General features: G+C 40.1%; 1 protein-coding gene across 2 annotated transcripts in view; it reads left to right on the top strand.

Annotated features, from left to right (window-relative positions):
• Window positions 1–16548, top strand: part of GRIN2A (glutamate ionotropic receptor NMDA type subunit 2A) — a 474506-nt gene that overhangs the window by 290018 nt on the left and 167940 nt on the right. For both annotated transcript variants that reach the window (XM_020972554.2, XM_020972553.2), the window contains exon 2: window positions 6239–6831. In XM_020972554.2, the coding sequence (XP_020828213.1) occupies window positions 6239–6831 (593 nt within the window). The remainder of the gene's footprint in view (window positions 1–6238; window positions 6832–16548) is intronic.

Raw genomic sequence — 16548 nt, 5'->3', positions numbered from 1 at the left:
AACTAACAAAAATTTCACCTCCAATAGAAAGTACATAAATAGCCAAACCGTTAAACCACTATAGAAGAAGGTTCCTGCCCAACTTGGTCTCCCAGAATAGAGTAGCCTTAGTGTTTTTCTTTTTTTTTTGTTCTTTTATTTATCTATTTATCTATTCATTTATCTATCTATCTATCTATCTATCTATCTATCTATCTATCTATTTATTTGCCTTAGTCTTTTTCAACTGCTGTTAGAAACTGCTGTTTTGGGTCTCCTGACTCATACTCTGTCCATTGGCCTGTTGTGATTGGCATATCCAGATTTAAATCAACTAGCATTTATTAAGTGCCTTCTATACTATATGCCTGGTAACATGCTAAGTGGTAGGAATGCAAAGAAAGTCAAAAAAATAAAAAATAGTCCCTGCTGTCAAGGAATTCACAGTCTAATAGAGGAGACAACATGAAAACAACTCTGTATTGATATGTATATATACATACATACATACATATATATATATATATATATATATATATATATATATATATACACACAGATATATGTGTGTGTGTGTGTGAGAGTGTGTGTGTGTGTGTGTGTGTGTGTGTGAGAGTGTGTGTGTGTGTGTGTGTGTGTAATAAATTGGATTGAAGGACTGTCTCAGTGAGAAGGTACCAGGATTACATAGTATTGGGAAAGGCCTCTTGCAGAAGGTGGGAGTTCAGTTGAGTTTTGAAGCAACTGAAGGAAGCTAAGAAGTGGACATCAAGTGGGAGAGAGCTTCAGGCATGGGGGAAGAGCCGGTAAAAATGCTGAGTCATGTTTGAACAGCAAGAAACCCAGTCTCACTGGGTCACAGAGTATATGGAGAAGAATAAATTGCAAAAAGACTGGAAAAGTAGGAAAGGGCCAGGTTATGAAGGACTTTAAAAGCCAATTAAGCCATTTTGTATTTGATCCTGGAGGGGATAGGAAGCCACTAGAGTTAATTGAATGGGCACAGGACATTATGTGACATAGTCAGACCTGTACTTTAGGAACATCAGTTTGATTGCTAAGTGGAGGATGGATTGGAGTGGGGAGAGACAGGAGGCAGGGAGATGAACCTGCAGGTGTGAGGAAGGGCTTGGGGAGGAAATGAGTTCAATTTTAGGTATGTTGAGATGAAGATATCTCTAGACATCTAATTTGAGATATCTAATTAGCAGGTGGAGATGGGAGATTAAAAGTCAGCAGATAAGCTAGGGCTGGACAAGTGGATCTGCACAGAGATGACCATTGAAACCATGTGAGCTGATGAGATCACCAAATGAAGAAGTATTGAGGGAGAAGAGAAGAGGGTGAAGGACAGATCTTTGGGTGACATGCATGACTAGTGAGTGTGACATGATGCAGATCCAGCAAAGGATAAAAGAGGAGTGGTCAGAGAGGTAGGAGGAGAGGCAGGTAGTAGGAGACGTATAGGTATGAGAGCAGTGCCATGAAAACATAGAAAGAAGAGATTATCCTGGGGACTAAGGATAAAGACTGAGAAAAGACCATTGGATGTGGCAATTAAGAGATTTAAGTAATTTTGGAGACAACAGTTTCAGTGGAGTGATAAGATCAGAAGTTAGACTAGAGAGTTAAGAGACTGAGAGGAAAGAGTAGAGCCATCTGTTGTAGATGGCCTCAAGAAGTTTAGCCACAAAAGGGAGGAGAGATATAGGGCAGTAGTTAGTGAGGATGAATGGATCAAATGAGCTTTTGCAAAGATAGGTGAAACACAGGCACATTTTTAGGCAGTGGGGAAGCAGCCAGTAGACAGGGGAAAACTGAAAATTAGTGAATCTAGAGAGATGATAGGACAATTTTCTGGAGAAGATGAGATGCAATGGGATCACTCATACAAGTTGAAAGGCCACCTCTTCATATGAAATGGGTGAAGAATGAGAGTGGCAGAAGGCATCTATATGACTGATGAGAGATGAAAAGTAGGGAAGAAGAGGAAGCTGTAGAATGGAAGAATGTACACTACTTCTTTTGTCTAACAAAGGAGATTGCTATCACCTGTGGGAGGGACTTGAACTAAATGGGAGGAGGAGAAGGGGGTCCTAACTGGAAATCCAGGAAGAACCTTAGAGATGTGAGAAAAAAAAAAGGAAAAAGGGAGAAGGCTCTCCACCTTGGAGAGAAATTGGGTTAAGGAGAGAGCAAAGATAAAAAGCCCCTCCACAGATGGCCCTATGCCATCTGGATCCACCCATCATTGCTTTGAGAAATGTCAGTTTTGTGGTCGCTCTTTGAATGTGCATTAGATTCAGAGTACCACCTCCTTGGTTTGTCTTTTCCTGTACCACGTCCCCACCTCCTAGTGCTTCCCTTCCTGAAATAACCTCATGCTTATTGTCTAGATGCCTTGTATTTATTTATACATGTCAATAGAATGTAAGCTACTTCAGGGTAAGGGCTATTTCTTTTTTTGTCTTTATATCTGCAGTATTTAGCACAGAATCTGGTATATTTTTTAAAAATTTGGAACAACCTTTTGATTTCATTGGTATCCAGAACTTCCAGCAAGGAAACACTCTATGAATGTGGATCTACCCCTGATCTGTAACTTGAAAGTTAAAGATTTCACTGAAAGGGGCAGTGCATTATGGGACAGTATCCAACACGCCACATGGACAATACTCCCAAGCCACATTAAAGTACAGTTGGGAAATATTTCACAAAATGAACAAAATACAGTGAAATAGAGATAACATTGCATTTAAAAACTAAGTTAGCATGTGGTGCCTCTGTTTCTATTTGAATTTGCAACCACTGGTGTAGAAGATACAGAGATGATTTTAGAGTCAGAGACACCTGGGAACAAAGCTCCCCTTTGACAATTTTCAGTACTTGACACATAGGAGATGCTTAATAAATGCTTGTTGATTGATTATTGATTGGAAATTAATGAGTCAAGGCTGAGTTTGCAGGAGCTGGAATCTCCTTTGGGGATGTATTCATAGATGAAAGCAGATGCTCAAATTCATTTGTGTGTGTTCATGTGTATTAGCTCCATGAGCTTGCTGCATCTTAAATTCAGTCTATTTGAGCCAATGCCATAAGGATCATTTTGGGGTTTTCCTTCCAGAATTTGGTTTTTTCTTGTGGAGTTTTCTGTTAGCAAATTTTGGGGACATAGAAAAAGAGCCTTCTGTATATACTTAACTAGCCACTGTACGGAGTTCCTTCCTTTGCCTGGTACAAGCTCTATTGTGTCACAGTATTTTAGAGCTGGTAGAGACCCTAGTGATCAATACATCCAATCCTCTTAATTCAATGACTTCTTCCTAGGAGGCAGCCCCTCTCTCTTCCTCTTGTCAATAATACAAGTTTTAAGTTGCTTTTGTAAATAATACTAGTAAGTTCCTGGGATTTCTTTAATTGCCTTTCTTGAGGTGGGGTGGAGAGAAGGAAGATTGGATGGGCCCAACCATTCATGACTCTGTCTAATAATGTCACTTTATAGTCACAGGGATTTTCTAGCCCTTCATTGGAGATTTGTTTAGGCTAATGTTTATATTGAGAAATTTTGAGCCTAACCAGAGGTGTCAAATACGTGGGGGTCATTTGCAACTCGTAAGCACTCCCAAGCGTGTCTAAACAGGATTAAAATGTAATTCCCATTTGATTTTAATGTGTTGATAGATCAAAAAAGAGCACGTTCAGTTTTATAAGAATACGTGGCCCACAGGTATCCCTATGTATGGGTTAGTGGCCCCTATTTCTATTTGAGTTTGACTCCACTGCCCTACATTAATAAAACCACAGATCCAGGCAATAAATAAGGAAGACAGTAGTAATACATCATGTAGATGTGGCTTGTTGCTCATTCAGATAAATCCACTGCACTTAATGAACATGGCATCGAGGAGACCCACAAAATGTATAATAATAACTAAAAAATAAAAATAAAAAATAAAATAATAACTAAATGGGACCCAACACATGCAGGAACTTTGCGTGTAGTGCTCCTAATTTAGATCCTCACAGTTGTGTAAACTAGGCATGGTAAGTGTAGGATGGAGAGGAAAGCATGGCCTTATGGACATCCAACAAAGTCCACAGCTCTCAGAAAAGGAAAACCCAACCTTTTCCATATGACATTTTGCTCAACCTCAAGCCAGGCCTTCTGTTCAGCTGGCATCTGACTGAACATCATGATAATGGGTAAGCAATGTGGATAAACACTGGCCAGTCATTTTGAAGGAGATATAAAAGCAATAGAACACTATTCCTTGACTTCAAGAAACTTTAGACGTTTAAATAAAATTCTTCATAGAACTTATAAGCTGGGAAAGGATCTTAAGAAGCCATCTGGTGATCTATTGCCAGCCCCACCTCTGGCTGGCTCCCATATCACCATGTGATTGTATAATCATTTACTTTTGCTTGTTTATTTTGTGCCAATTATTTCCTTTTAAACCAGTGGTTCTAAACTATTTTTTTTCAGTGTATCACAGATCGCTTTGGCAGTCTGGTAAAACCTATAGACCCCTTCTCAGAATTATGTTTTTAAGAGCATGAAATATTGGGGCAGCTAGGTGACACAGTGGATAGAGCACCAGCCTTGGAGTCAGGAGGACCTGCGTTCAAATCTGGTCTCAGACCAAATATTTGACACTTACTAGCTGTGTCACCCTGGACAAGTCACTTAACCCCAATTACCTAAAAAAAAACATAAAAAATTTAAGGTATGAGATTATTAAAAAAAACCATTTATGATGAAATATATTTATCAAAACACTAAAAAACAAAACAGGGTTCCAGTCTCAGATTAAGAACTTCTGCTTTAGGCCATCCCATCATTGAATTTTTCTCATTACAAAAACAAAACAAAACAAAACAAAACAAAACAAAAAACCCCAAAGCAAAAAACCAACCCCCCCCAAAAAAACCCCCAAATACACAGTTCATCAAAACCTACAGATGCAACAGCATGTCTGACAGTATATATCACAGTCCACACTGGTATCCAGTCTTTCTTCTGAGAGGTCGTTGGAACATAGAAACATGGGGATCAAGAGATGGAAGGGAATTTGTTGTTGTTCAGTTGCATCTGACTCTGTGACCCTATTTGGAGTTTTCTTGGCAAAGATATTCCTTCTCCAGCTCCATTTTATAGATGAGGAAACTAAGGCAGAGTTAAGTGACTTGCCCAGGATCAGCTAGTAAGTGTCTGAGGCTAGATTTGAACCCAGGAAGATGAATCTTTCTAACTCCAGGCCCAACACTCTATCCATTAAGCCACCTAGCTGCTGAAGGGACTTCAGAGGCCACCAGTCCCAACACTTCACTTTACAGATGACAATATGGCAGCCAAGGGAGTTCAAGTGACTTGTCTAATGTCACAGAGTTAGTAAATATCTAAAGTAGGGTTTGAACTCAGGTTCTGACTCCAGAGATAGCACACTCTTCATTTTTCACAATCAAATTTCCAAAATCAAGTTTGCTCATTGCAATGTATTTGGTGGCAGTCCTGTAGCACAGTGGATAGAACACTAGACTTGGAGTCAGGAAGAATTGAGTTCAAATCCTGCCTCAGATAATAGCTGTATAACCCTCATTAGCTTACTTAAACTTTTCTCAGCTTGTTGCTTCATCTGTAGAAAGGGAATAATAGCACCTGCTTCAGAGAGTTGTTGTAAGTATATGTATGTATGTGTGTGTATATATATATATATATATATATATATATATATATATATATATATATATATATGTATGTATGTATGTATGTATACACACACATATATATACATACATATATACACACACACATACATACATAAAATATATGTAAAGCAGTTGGCTAACATTAAAGTGCTATTGAAAAGTTAGCTATTATTGTTATTATTATTATCTTGGTTTCCCCGCCCCATTCTACTTTCTTCAGACTGCTTCAGTTCATAGGAAACTGAGGCAAAGAACAGTTAGGTGACTTGCCAAGATCACACAACTAAAAATGACTCAGGTGAGATGTGAAACAAAGTTCTCATGACTCCAAGTCCAAGTATGTATAAATCTTTCAGTATTTCTCTGAATTTTTCATATTTTCAACTTCTGGTAGAACAAAACACAAATTATTACATTCGAATGCCACAATTGGCTCAGTCATTTCCCAATTAATGGGCAGCCACTTCATTTCCAGTTGTTTGTTTCTTTATTTCACAAGGCTTCTATTTCTCCATAAGTTATATTTTGGTGTTTTGTCCCCCTATTATAGGATCCGATGTCTACCTTCTTCCAGTTTGGAGCTTCCATCCAGCAGCAAGCCACTATTATGATGAAGATCATGCAGGATTACGACTGGCATGTCTTCTCTGTGGTGACTACCACTTTTCCTGGCTACCGGGACTTCATAAGCTTCATCAAGACCACGGTAGACAACAGCTTTGTTGGCTGGGACATGCAGAATGTGATAACCCTGGATACTTCCTTTGGGGATGCCAAGACACAAATCCAGCTAAAGAAAATCCATTCCTCTGTCATCCTGCTTTACTGCTCTAAGGATGAAGCCGTTCTGATTCTGAGTGAGGCCCGCTCCCTGGGCCTGACGGGCTATGATTTCTTCTGGATTGTTCCAAATCTGGTTTCTGGCAATACAGAGCTCATCCCCAAAGAGTTTCCTTCAGGCCTCATTTCAGTCTCCTATGATGACTGGGACTACAGTTTGGAGGAGAGAGTAAGAGATGGGCTAGGGATTATCACCACTGCTGCCTCATCCATGTTGGAAAAGTATTCATTCATTCCTGAAGCCAAGACCAGCTGCTATGGACAGATAGAGAAACCTGAGCTCCCACTGCATACCCTACACAAGTAAGAGGGTGTCTTTTTATTTCCACATATGGATTGATGGGGTTTGGTTTAGAATATGAGTTTTTCCCTCCTTAGGTTAATTCTAAGCAGTAGAATGCTTTTTGGCATACCCTTTTTTGGGGGAGGTGGGAGAGGGTAGGTAGGGAGAGAAGTGATTTAGATGCAATTTTTAATCTACTTCAGGAATTTCTACAGAGCAAATTACCTTAATCATTGCAGAGTGGTAAAATATCTCTAGCGTTTACTCTTAGAAACATGTTCAAGTGACTTGCCCAGGGTTATGCTACTAGTATATGTCAAAGGCAGGATTGGAACACAGATCTTTAATTGGAGGGTAGTCAGGTTGCTTCTGACCATACCATTAATGGTAATGACTCATATTTATGTAGCCCTCTACAAGGACAGTACATTTTATATAAATTATCTCATTTGATAATCATTGACATTTGTGAACCACTGTAAAGATTACAAAATATTTTACACAATTCTATCATCTGAGCCTCACAGTACAAAAATGCTACTGCTGTTATTATTCCCATTTTATAGATGTGGAAATAATCTCGGAGAAGGTAAGTGACTAGCCCATAGTCACATAGCAAGTTTCAGAGGTAGAGTCTTAACCCAGATCCTCCTGATTTCAGGTGTTATGCTTAACTGACTATATCACATTGCCTTATCCTGTACCTGTGATCTAGTGCCAAGATTGTTAGATCCATATTACAAATAAGGAAACTGAGGCAAAGGGGTTAAATGGCTTACCTAAGATAACCCAACTAATAAGTAGTGGAACTTCAGCTTGAACCCAGATAGGAACCTTAGGGGCCATCTATTCCAACCCCCTCATTTTACAGATGATGAAACTGAGGCCTACAAAAGTTAAGAAATTTGCCTAAGGTCACACAGATCATTGCTAGTGGTGAGATTTGAACCCAGGTCCTCTGACATGGTTTAGAGTCACTTCTTTTTTTGTTATGACACACAGATCTGATTCAAAATATTTAACAGTACCTGGTTAGGATTTACCCCAGTCATCCCCTTTCATATGGCTATATCTGTTCAAAGATTTAAACCAATATTTGTGGTTGGACTGGAGTTGGGGTCAGGATCACCAGGGATAAAATATTGCCTCAGATGTTTGTTATATGACCCCCTTACCCATCTTGTGTCTCAATTGCTCATCTCTAAAATGAGGGAGTTAGAGTTGATGGCCTCTATGGTCTTTTCCACCTCTTTATTATCCAATGATCCCACGAACCTCAGTCAATGAGCAATGTTTAGAGATGCTAAAACTGATCACCCTTAATGGAGAAAACTCTGAGATTCCCCTTGTTCCTTTTATCCAGAGACATTGTGTTCAAGGGAGCGCAATAGTCATTGTCATTTGGAGACTGCAGATGTTATCATAAGCTCATCCTCAAACTTTCATTGAGTTTTAAACCTGTTACCCTTCAGTGATATTACCTAATGGACTTATTTTTGGGGGGACTAGGAAATGGGGCTAAGTGACTTGCCCAGGGTCACACAGCTAGTAAGTGTTACATGTCTGAGGCCGGATTTGAACTCAGGTCCTCCTGTATCCAAGGCCAGTGCTCTTTCCACTGCACCACCTAGCTGCCCCACTAATGGACTTATTTAATATCAGAGTTGGCAGGGGGAATTATACTCCTTCATGCTTGAAATCACAGGCTGAAAATGAAGTCATACATTTTAAAATTTTCACTGCCATTTTTTTCCCTTTCTTTTCATGGTGACCTCCTTAAAGATCTTGTTTCCAAATGTCATTTTCTATATTCTGAATCATTTCCAAATTCTCAGGAAGTATGCTCAGATGAATTAAGGCCTGACACAGATACCCATGTGGAAGCACTGTTTCTACATCTAGCCAGACCCAAAGAGAAGCTGGACTAATGAGTTCTCTCTCCTGATAATGTGACTTGCCTTACAGCTGGAATATTTGGGAATTTGCAATTTTGATAGAAACATTAGTCAATTTGCAAGCAATGGAAATATAATTTTTATGGGGGGAAAGGAAGCAGTGAGTGATGAATGGCTCACTATTCAGATTTCTTCACAATTACCACCCCTTGGCTCCTTGTCTGAAAAATACCTGCTGGTATGAAATCTGGCTATATTATTTCCAGAGGTTCTGCTTTTGAATGCAGTAATTTTATAAGTGGCATTTCAGTCCCACAGAAGCAATATATCAAATGTTGTAAATCATCTCTCTGCACCAGTACCGAGTCTACTAAGTTGGCATTTATTGAAATATCACTCAGTCTGGAGATAACTGGTACCCACCCAGGAAATGCAGTTGGTTGGTAGCCAGGTGACCCTCTCTCTTGGGCTGCTCAGTTGCAGGTGGTACATTGTATCTGGGCATGAAGATGGTTCTTTGCTCTGTCCAACAAAGGATGGAACCCATGCTTCCTCCCTCTTGACTTCAAGTTGAATAAGTTCCAGGGAAAGATGTTAAAAGGCCAAGGGGATGGAGTTGGGGTCAGGACTGAAGAATGCTGCAATTTGGTGATAGCCCAAGATAATTAGCACTCCTTAGTCTGGAGAATCAGAGACATTATGATCAAAGTTGATAAGCGTACGAAGGAAACACAGAAAGAGTGAACAGAGACTTAATCTAGCTGGATTCTAGTATGTTAGGAGTAGAGGGTATGCCTCAAAGTCTGAAAGAGGCACATTTAAAAAAATAAAAAAAGAAACTTTAACTTCATCTCAAGGAGTAAATTTTGGGACTCACTGATAGAATGCTAATTTTTGCTCATATATATGATCACTTTAAGCCTTTCCAAGTTCATAGAACATTTTATTTGTTCCTCATAGAAACCATATGAGGTGAGCATTCTTAGTATCTATATTTTACAGATGTGGAAATGGAGTTTTTGAGGGTTTAAATGACTTATCCAGGGCCTCATAGCTAATAAGCATTTGAGATAGGATTTGAACCCAGGGCAACCTGACTCCCAGACTAGTTCTCTGCCTACTATGCCATGCTACTTCTCATACCTAATAGCAAAGTAATTCTGGGATAGACTATGAAAGGAAGCTGTCATGTTTTAGGGAAATGATTCTGGTCTCTGGAGGTGACATTGGGGTAAGAGGGGAAGCCATGCCTTTTCACAAGATGTCCATTGGTGGGTTACCTGGACTTTGGGGGGCAATATAATTTCTTGTATTCTCATGGAATTTGGATACAGTGTCTTGTCCTGCTCAGAGATGAAAATGGAAGCTAAAATTCTCCCTGGAAAGACCTAGAGATGAAGTCACCATGGTCTGGTTCATATTCCTGGAGTTTTCACAATAGCAAAGGGGGGAGGGGGAGAAATGCAGATGATGAGGAGATTGGGAAGGGGAAGAAGTTCTTTATGTTGAATATTCTGGGTTTTACAGAAAGCACTTTGAAAAAAGCAGTCAGCAATTTTTGAAGTTCAAAAATAGCTCAGCCATATTATGCAACACACTCCTTTCTACTGCAGTTATTTAACATCTGTTCTCCCGCCAAAGCACAGAGCATATCCATGGGTAGCTTCCATTAATGTGAATGGAAGCTCTTACCTGCCATAACAGTACTGCACTCTGATGGAGCCTGTTCACCTTGTCCAGAAAACGTGTCCATTCATGAGTTGACAGGCCCTTGGTACAGATACAAGCAAAGAGGAAAATTGCACAGACTCAGAACTACAACTAAAATCATTGTCCATGTATGGTACTTTCCAATATTTCTATATAATGTGGTTCAAGATAGCTGATGTTTGCCATTATGTTGACCCACACACAGAAAAAACACTACATACATATCAGTCATGAAAGTTCATCATTCTCTCTCTCTCTCTCTCTCTCTCTCTCTCTGTGTCTCTTTCTGTCTCTGTCTCTGTCTTTCTCTCTCTTTCTCATCTTCTCCCTGATTTGAAGAATTAGTGATAATAGAATGCCTAGAAACAGAACCTCCTCTGCCAGCTTAGCCCTGTGTAGAGGGCTTTGATTATGGGGTAATGGAGGTGGGGTAGAGGAAGTGTTAATGAAATATGGGGCATATCCATATTTTATGAAAAAGCCTAAGAAGGTTTTTCCTTATATTCTTCACTTTTGTGCATATAGATTTACAATGTACATCATGGACATTCTATTCTAAGTTGTTTATTCATCCCCACCACCACCATCATCATTAAAGAATGTTTATATAAGCATCATTAGATAATGGTGATGATGGTGACATTGATGACACTATTTGAAGGATCTGTGATTTTGTTAATATTGAACTTCCCCTACAAACACAACACCATCAATAGGGGCAGCTAGGCAGAAAACTAGTTAGAGTTCTGGACTTTGAATTAGAAAGTTCTGAGTTCAAAACCAAGACAATATACTTGTACTTCAGGAACACTACTTAGACATCTACTAGCTGTGTGATCTTGGGTGAATTACTTAATCTCTGTTTGCCTCAGTTTCCTCAACTATAAAAAAAGGGTAATAATAGCACCTATCTCTCAGAGTTATTATGAAACTCAAGTGAGATATTTGTAAATCTCTTAGCATAATTTCTGGCATATAGTAGCTATATAAATGCTAATTCCTTCCTCCCTCCCTCCCTCCCTCCCTCCCTTCCTTCCTTCCTCCCTCCCTCCCTCCCTCCCTCCCTTCCTTCCTTCCTCCCTCCCTTCCTCCCTCCCTTCCTCCTCCTCCCTTCCTTCCTTCCTTCCTTCCTTCCTTCCTTCCTTCCTTCCTTCCTTCCTTCCTTCCTTCCTTCCTCCTCCTCCCTTCCTTCCTTCCTCCTCCCTTCCTTCCTCCCTCCTGCTCCCTCCCTCCCTCCCTTCCTTCCTTCCTTCCTTCCTCCTCCCTGCCTCCCTCCTCCTCCCTTCTTCCTTTCCTCCTCCTCCTCCCTCCTCCCTTCCTCCTCCCTTCCTTCCTCCCTCCCTTCCTTCCTCCCTCCCTTCCTCCCTCCTCTCCCTTCTTCCTTTCCTCTCCTCCCTTCCTTCCTTCCTTCCTTCCTTCCTTCCTCCCTCCCTTCCTTCCTCCCTCCCTGCCTCCCTCCCTCCCTCCCTTCCTTCCTTCCTTCCTTCCTCCCTCCCTGCCTCCCTCCCTCCCTCCCTTCTTCCTTTCCTCCCTCCCTCCCTCTTCCCCTCTTCCTCCTCCTCCTTCCTTCCTCCCTCCCTTCCTCCCTCCCTCCCTCCCTTCTTCCTTTCCTCCCTCCCTCCCTTCCTCCCTCCTCCCTTCCTTCCTTCCTCCCTCCTTCTTCCTTCCTCCCTCCCTTCCTTCCTCCCTCCCTCCTCCCTCCCTCTTCCTCCTTCCTTCCTTCCTCCTCCCTTCCTTCCTTCTTTCCTTCCTTCCTTCCTTCCTCCCTCCCTCCCTCCCTCCCTCCTTCCCTTCTTTCCTTCCTTCCTTCCTCCCTCCCTCCCTCCCCCTTCCTTCCTTCCTTCCTTCCTTCCTTCCTTCCTTCCTTCCTTCCTTCCTTCTTCCTCCCTTCCTCCCTCCCTCCTCCCTCCCTTTCTTTCTTCCTTCCTTCCTTCCTTCCTTCCTTCCTTCCTTCCTTCCTTCCTTCCTTCCTTCCTTCCTTCCTTCCTAGAGAATGGCATAAGGGTATGAAGAAGTGACATTGCTTTCCTATGGTCACACAGATAGTAATTATCAGAGATGAAATTTCAACCCAGTTTATCCTGGCTCCAAGTACAGCACTCTCCACAGCATCAGTACACACACACATATATGCACATATGCACACATTTTTTTTTCTATCTGTTTCTGTGATTTGTTTGGTTAAAGGGAACTGCTAATGTACAAATTCCTTTTACTGGGGCAGCTAGGTGGTGCAGTGGATACAGCAACCAGCCCTGAAGTCAGGAGGACCTGAGTTCAAACCAGCCTCAGACCTAACACTTGACATTTACTAGCTGTGTGACCCTGTGCAACTCACTTAACCCCAATTGCCTACAAAAACAAAACAAAACAAAAAACCAAATTCCTTTTACCCAATGCAGGTCAGGTCCTGTTCTCTGACTTTGGGGCTTGGCAGATTAAAGGACTATCTCAGGGTCACACAGACAGCATGTGTCATAGGCACAGATCTTCCTGACTCTGAGATCAGATCTTGTTCCAGTTGTTGAATTGACAGATAAGGTTATTACTTCTTTGATCGTAGTTGCCTGGAATATTTAGTTCATCAATTCCACACTATTTTATAAGCTTACTTTTGACCTGAAGTTTTATAACAGGAGGAAGATTTGATACTATCTGTTTCCTTATTTATAAAACCAGAATTATATACTTGCACTAAAGGGTTATTGTGAAGAAAGGCCAATGTAAACTTCAAAGCATTATACAGTGTATCCCAAAAGTCTTGGTGCAGTTTTAAATATTTAGAGCTTAATTTATTTCTGCAGGTCATACTGCATAAATTTGGGTAGTTATTATTACTTGTTATTCATTCTTGGTGAGTAGTTTTTTTTTCTCTAGGTTTGGATTTAAGTATTGCTTGTTTTGCCAAGGCTGAAGTTGTTAGATAGTGATAGTTATAAAAGAATAATTATAGGACTCTTCCCAGACCAACATTCTCTTCATGGGTAAATGATTCTCTAGAGAGTTTCTCTAAATTTCAATCACAGAGAATTTAAAAAAATAACTAGAAGAATTTTTGTTAGGCTCAAAGAAGGCGCTCAATATATCCTCATTGAATAGAGAGCTAGATACAAGATGAGGAAGACAGGAATAGAAATATCCCCTCTTAAATGTCTTCCCTACTTTTGGGAAAGTGTGAGTCTCCCATTGGAGGAAAGTTAGTTGTCCTTTTGTGGGTATAAGAAGAATTTTTTCTGTCTTAAAAATGTTGGCATTTTATGTGTTTACATCACCTTGATTTCCATATATTTCCATCCTTCGTCCATTACTTATGGAGTCAACCCCATAACAAAGAATAAAAAAGCAAGGGGGAAGGAAGAAAGCAGTTGAGCATAAATAATCAACAAATTAACTAAGTCTAACATCAAACACAGTGTTGTACATTCATAGTCCCTTACCTGTGGGGAAAAAAATACTGGAAGGTGCATTTTCTTATGTCTTCTTCAGGCATTCAGTTTGTTTTTGTTTTTTGTTTGTTTTTGTTCTTTCTATCTGCAGTATTGTAGACACACACACACACACACACACACACACAGAGCTTTCCTGATTCTGCTTACTTCTCTTAACATCAGTTCTTAAGTAACTTCTTGATGTAATTCAAGTTTCTTTCTTTAGGTAGCAATTTTGTGTAGGGGAAATAAAGCAAGATTTATAATCAAAGTGCTAAGGTTTGAATCACAGTGCTATTACTAACTACCTATGTAACCTTGAGCAAGTCATGTAATTTCTCTGGGCCTCAACTTTTCATCTGTAAAAGGAGGTTGTTGGACTAGATGACCTCTAAACAAACCATTTTAAGACCCTAGGTCTAAGCTAGCATCTTCTCAAGGCATGAAAAAGAATTATATGGAGAAAATGATCAGATAAAAGGCATTTTAAAAGTCGTGTCCATTCCATCCTGAAATTGTTTCAAGCTCTGTTTTCAACGCAAGGTCACAGGAAAAAAGTAACTGGTTTACTTGCCTTTTAGAAGGCAGGATTAAATTTGGTTGGCTTGTTCTTATTTTATAACTCTTATCACTGTTGATTTTTTATTTGAAGGATGTCAGTTAAAAAAAAAAAAGCTTGTTTGGTTCAGTTCTCTGAGCTTGCTGGAACCAGTAAAAATTCCCTTGGGTAAATGTGATAACTCTTTGCAAATATTTATCTGTAGAATCTCAGTTTGCTTGACAAACATGACTGTTAATGGCATTAGGACCCCAAGAGGATGTCAGGCATCTAGGACACTGGAGGAGCTAGTGCTGTATCTCACATTAGGACATGATACAATCTGATCCCCAGCTTTGTGAGTGAAGAGCAAAACTGAGCCACAAAACCACCTGGCAATCAGCCTGTTCGGAAACCCTTTGGGCACATGTGCTTTGAGGACAGCCTGAAGATGTGTGTGGTGGTGGGGAGGGAGGGAGTATGGGCTGTAACACATCTCTGAATAAATACCTTTCTCAGCATTCCTTTGGTGCCACAGACCTGTGAGAGGCTAGTCACTGTCACTGTGGGTCCAGCTCTGAAGCAAAGACAAAGACTTCACTTCATGATTGGTTCCATTTATTTCTGCTCTTCTGGAATAGCGCCCTCCCTCTTTTGGCTGTTGATCAAAAAGACCATATGCCATCCTAGCAATGCAAGTCAATCACTCCCGATTATTGAATGAATGCTTCAACAAATTACAGCATCCCAATACTAAGAAACTTGAAAGGCTGAAAGGTGACTGGAAATGAACTCTGGGTGAAAGGCCAATTAGAGTATTTTGGGGTCATGTGCTAAACATAGTTAGTACCCAAGTGTGATGAGATAGAAACTGAGGAGTCTAATTTCTTGAAATGGTGTATATCTGTGAATAATTCTGATCTGTTTTCTCCTGGGAATGAACACATGAAAGCTTTACTTTTGATACTTTATTCTCAAGGGATAGTTAGCTTGTATCAATAAATTACTGTGTGCGCTGTTCTCATGTAAAGACAGAATGAATTGATGATGTTTCCCCCCTTCCTGGGGGAGTGGAAAGTCACTCCAGTGGAATATAAGCCCCTTGAGGACAAAGACCATGCTTTGTTTTATTGTTATATGCTTTAAACACTGTATGTTTACAATAAACGCTCAATGAAGAATTCATTTGGAGTTGTTTGGCTATTTAGGGCATAGTGTAATGCAAAAAGCCCTGGGGTCATATCATATCCTGCCTCTGACCCTTACTATCCATATAACCTTGAGCAAGTTCCATAAACACCCTGGGTTCCAGTGTCTTCTCTCAATTGAGAGGATTGTACCAAATGGCCTTGAAGAATATGTACAGTATGTATAATTGGACAAGGAATTAGAAGAAATCCCCCAATTTCAACCCAACTTCAGGAAACATCACTGTTCTGATGTTCTTTCAGTTCTATATCTATGATCCTATGGCATCAAAATCCACATTTTTTTTAAAGACACCAATGAGAAAGAAGTCCATTTTTCTAACATTAGGTATTTGTTGTTTTTTAGCCAGGTCTGACTGTTGGTGATCCCATTTGGGGTTTTCTTGGCAATACTGGTATAGCTTGACGTTTGCTTCTTCAGCTCATTTCACAGAAGAGGAACTGAGGCAAGCAGGGTTAATTGACTTACATAGTAAGTATCTGAGGCCAGATTTGAACTCATGAAGATGAGTCTTTCTGACTCTAGACTTAATGCTCTACCCACCGTGACACTAGCTGCCCAATGAAATTAGATAGAGGAAATATTTAAAAGTTTTCACAGAATAGGGTTGTTGTTCTTCAAGTATTTAGTCATGTCTGACTCTTTGTGGCCCCATGGACCATAGCCACTCAATCCTCCACTATCACAGATTAGTAGTTATTTCCTAATGACAACTAGAATCAACAATGAAGTAATGTTAAACTTACATTCAAGGCAATATCCTAGCTATTCTGGGAGATAAAAAGAAATGTAAAACATGATCTCTGCCCTCTAGGAACTTACAATCTAGTTGAGTTAGGTAGATAAGCCATACACACATGAAAAATTAAATGATGATATAATAATTAGGTTTGAACATAAGATAACAATGCAAGTGTTTTCACTCGATAAAATTCTAAATGAGTGGTATAGGTAGTA

The sequence above is a fragment of the Phascolarctos cinereus genome, unplaced genomic scaffold (genome assembly GCF_003287225.1).
Source record: "Phascolarctos cinereus isolate Bilbo 61053 unplaced genomic scaffold, phaCin_HiC Scaffold_4;HRSCAF=312, whole genome shotgun sequence".
NCBI classification, from domain to species: domain Eukaryota; kingdom Metazoa; phylum Chordata; class Mammalia; order Diprotodontia; family Phascolarctidae; genus Phascolarctos; species Phascolarctos cinereus.
The sequence above is the reverse complement of the archived record's forward strand: the minus strand, read 5'-3'. Positions and strand labels throughout refer to the sequence as shown.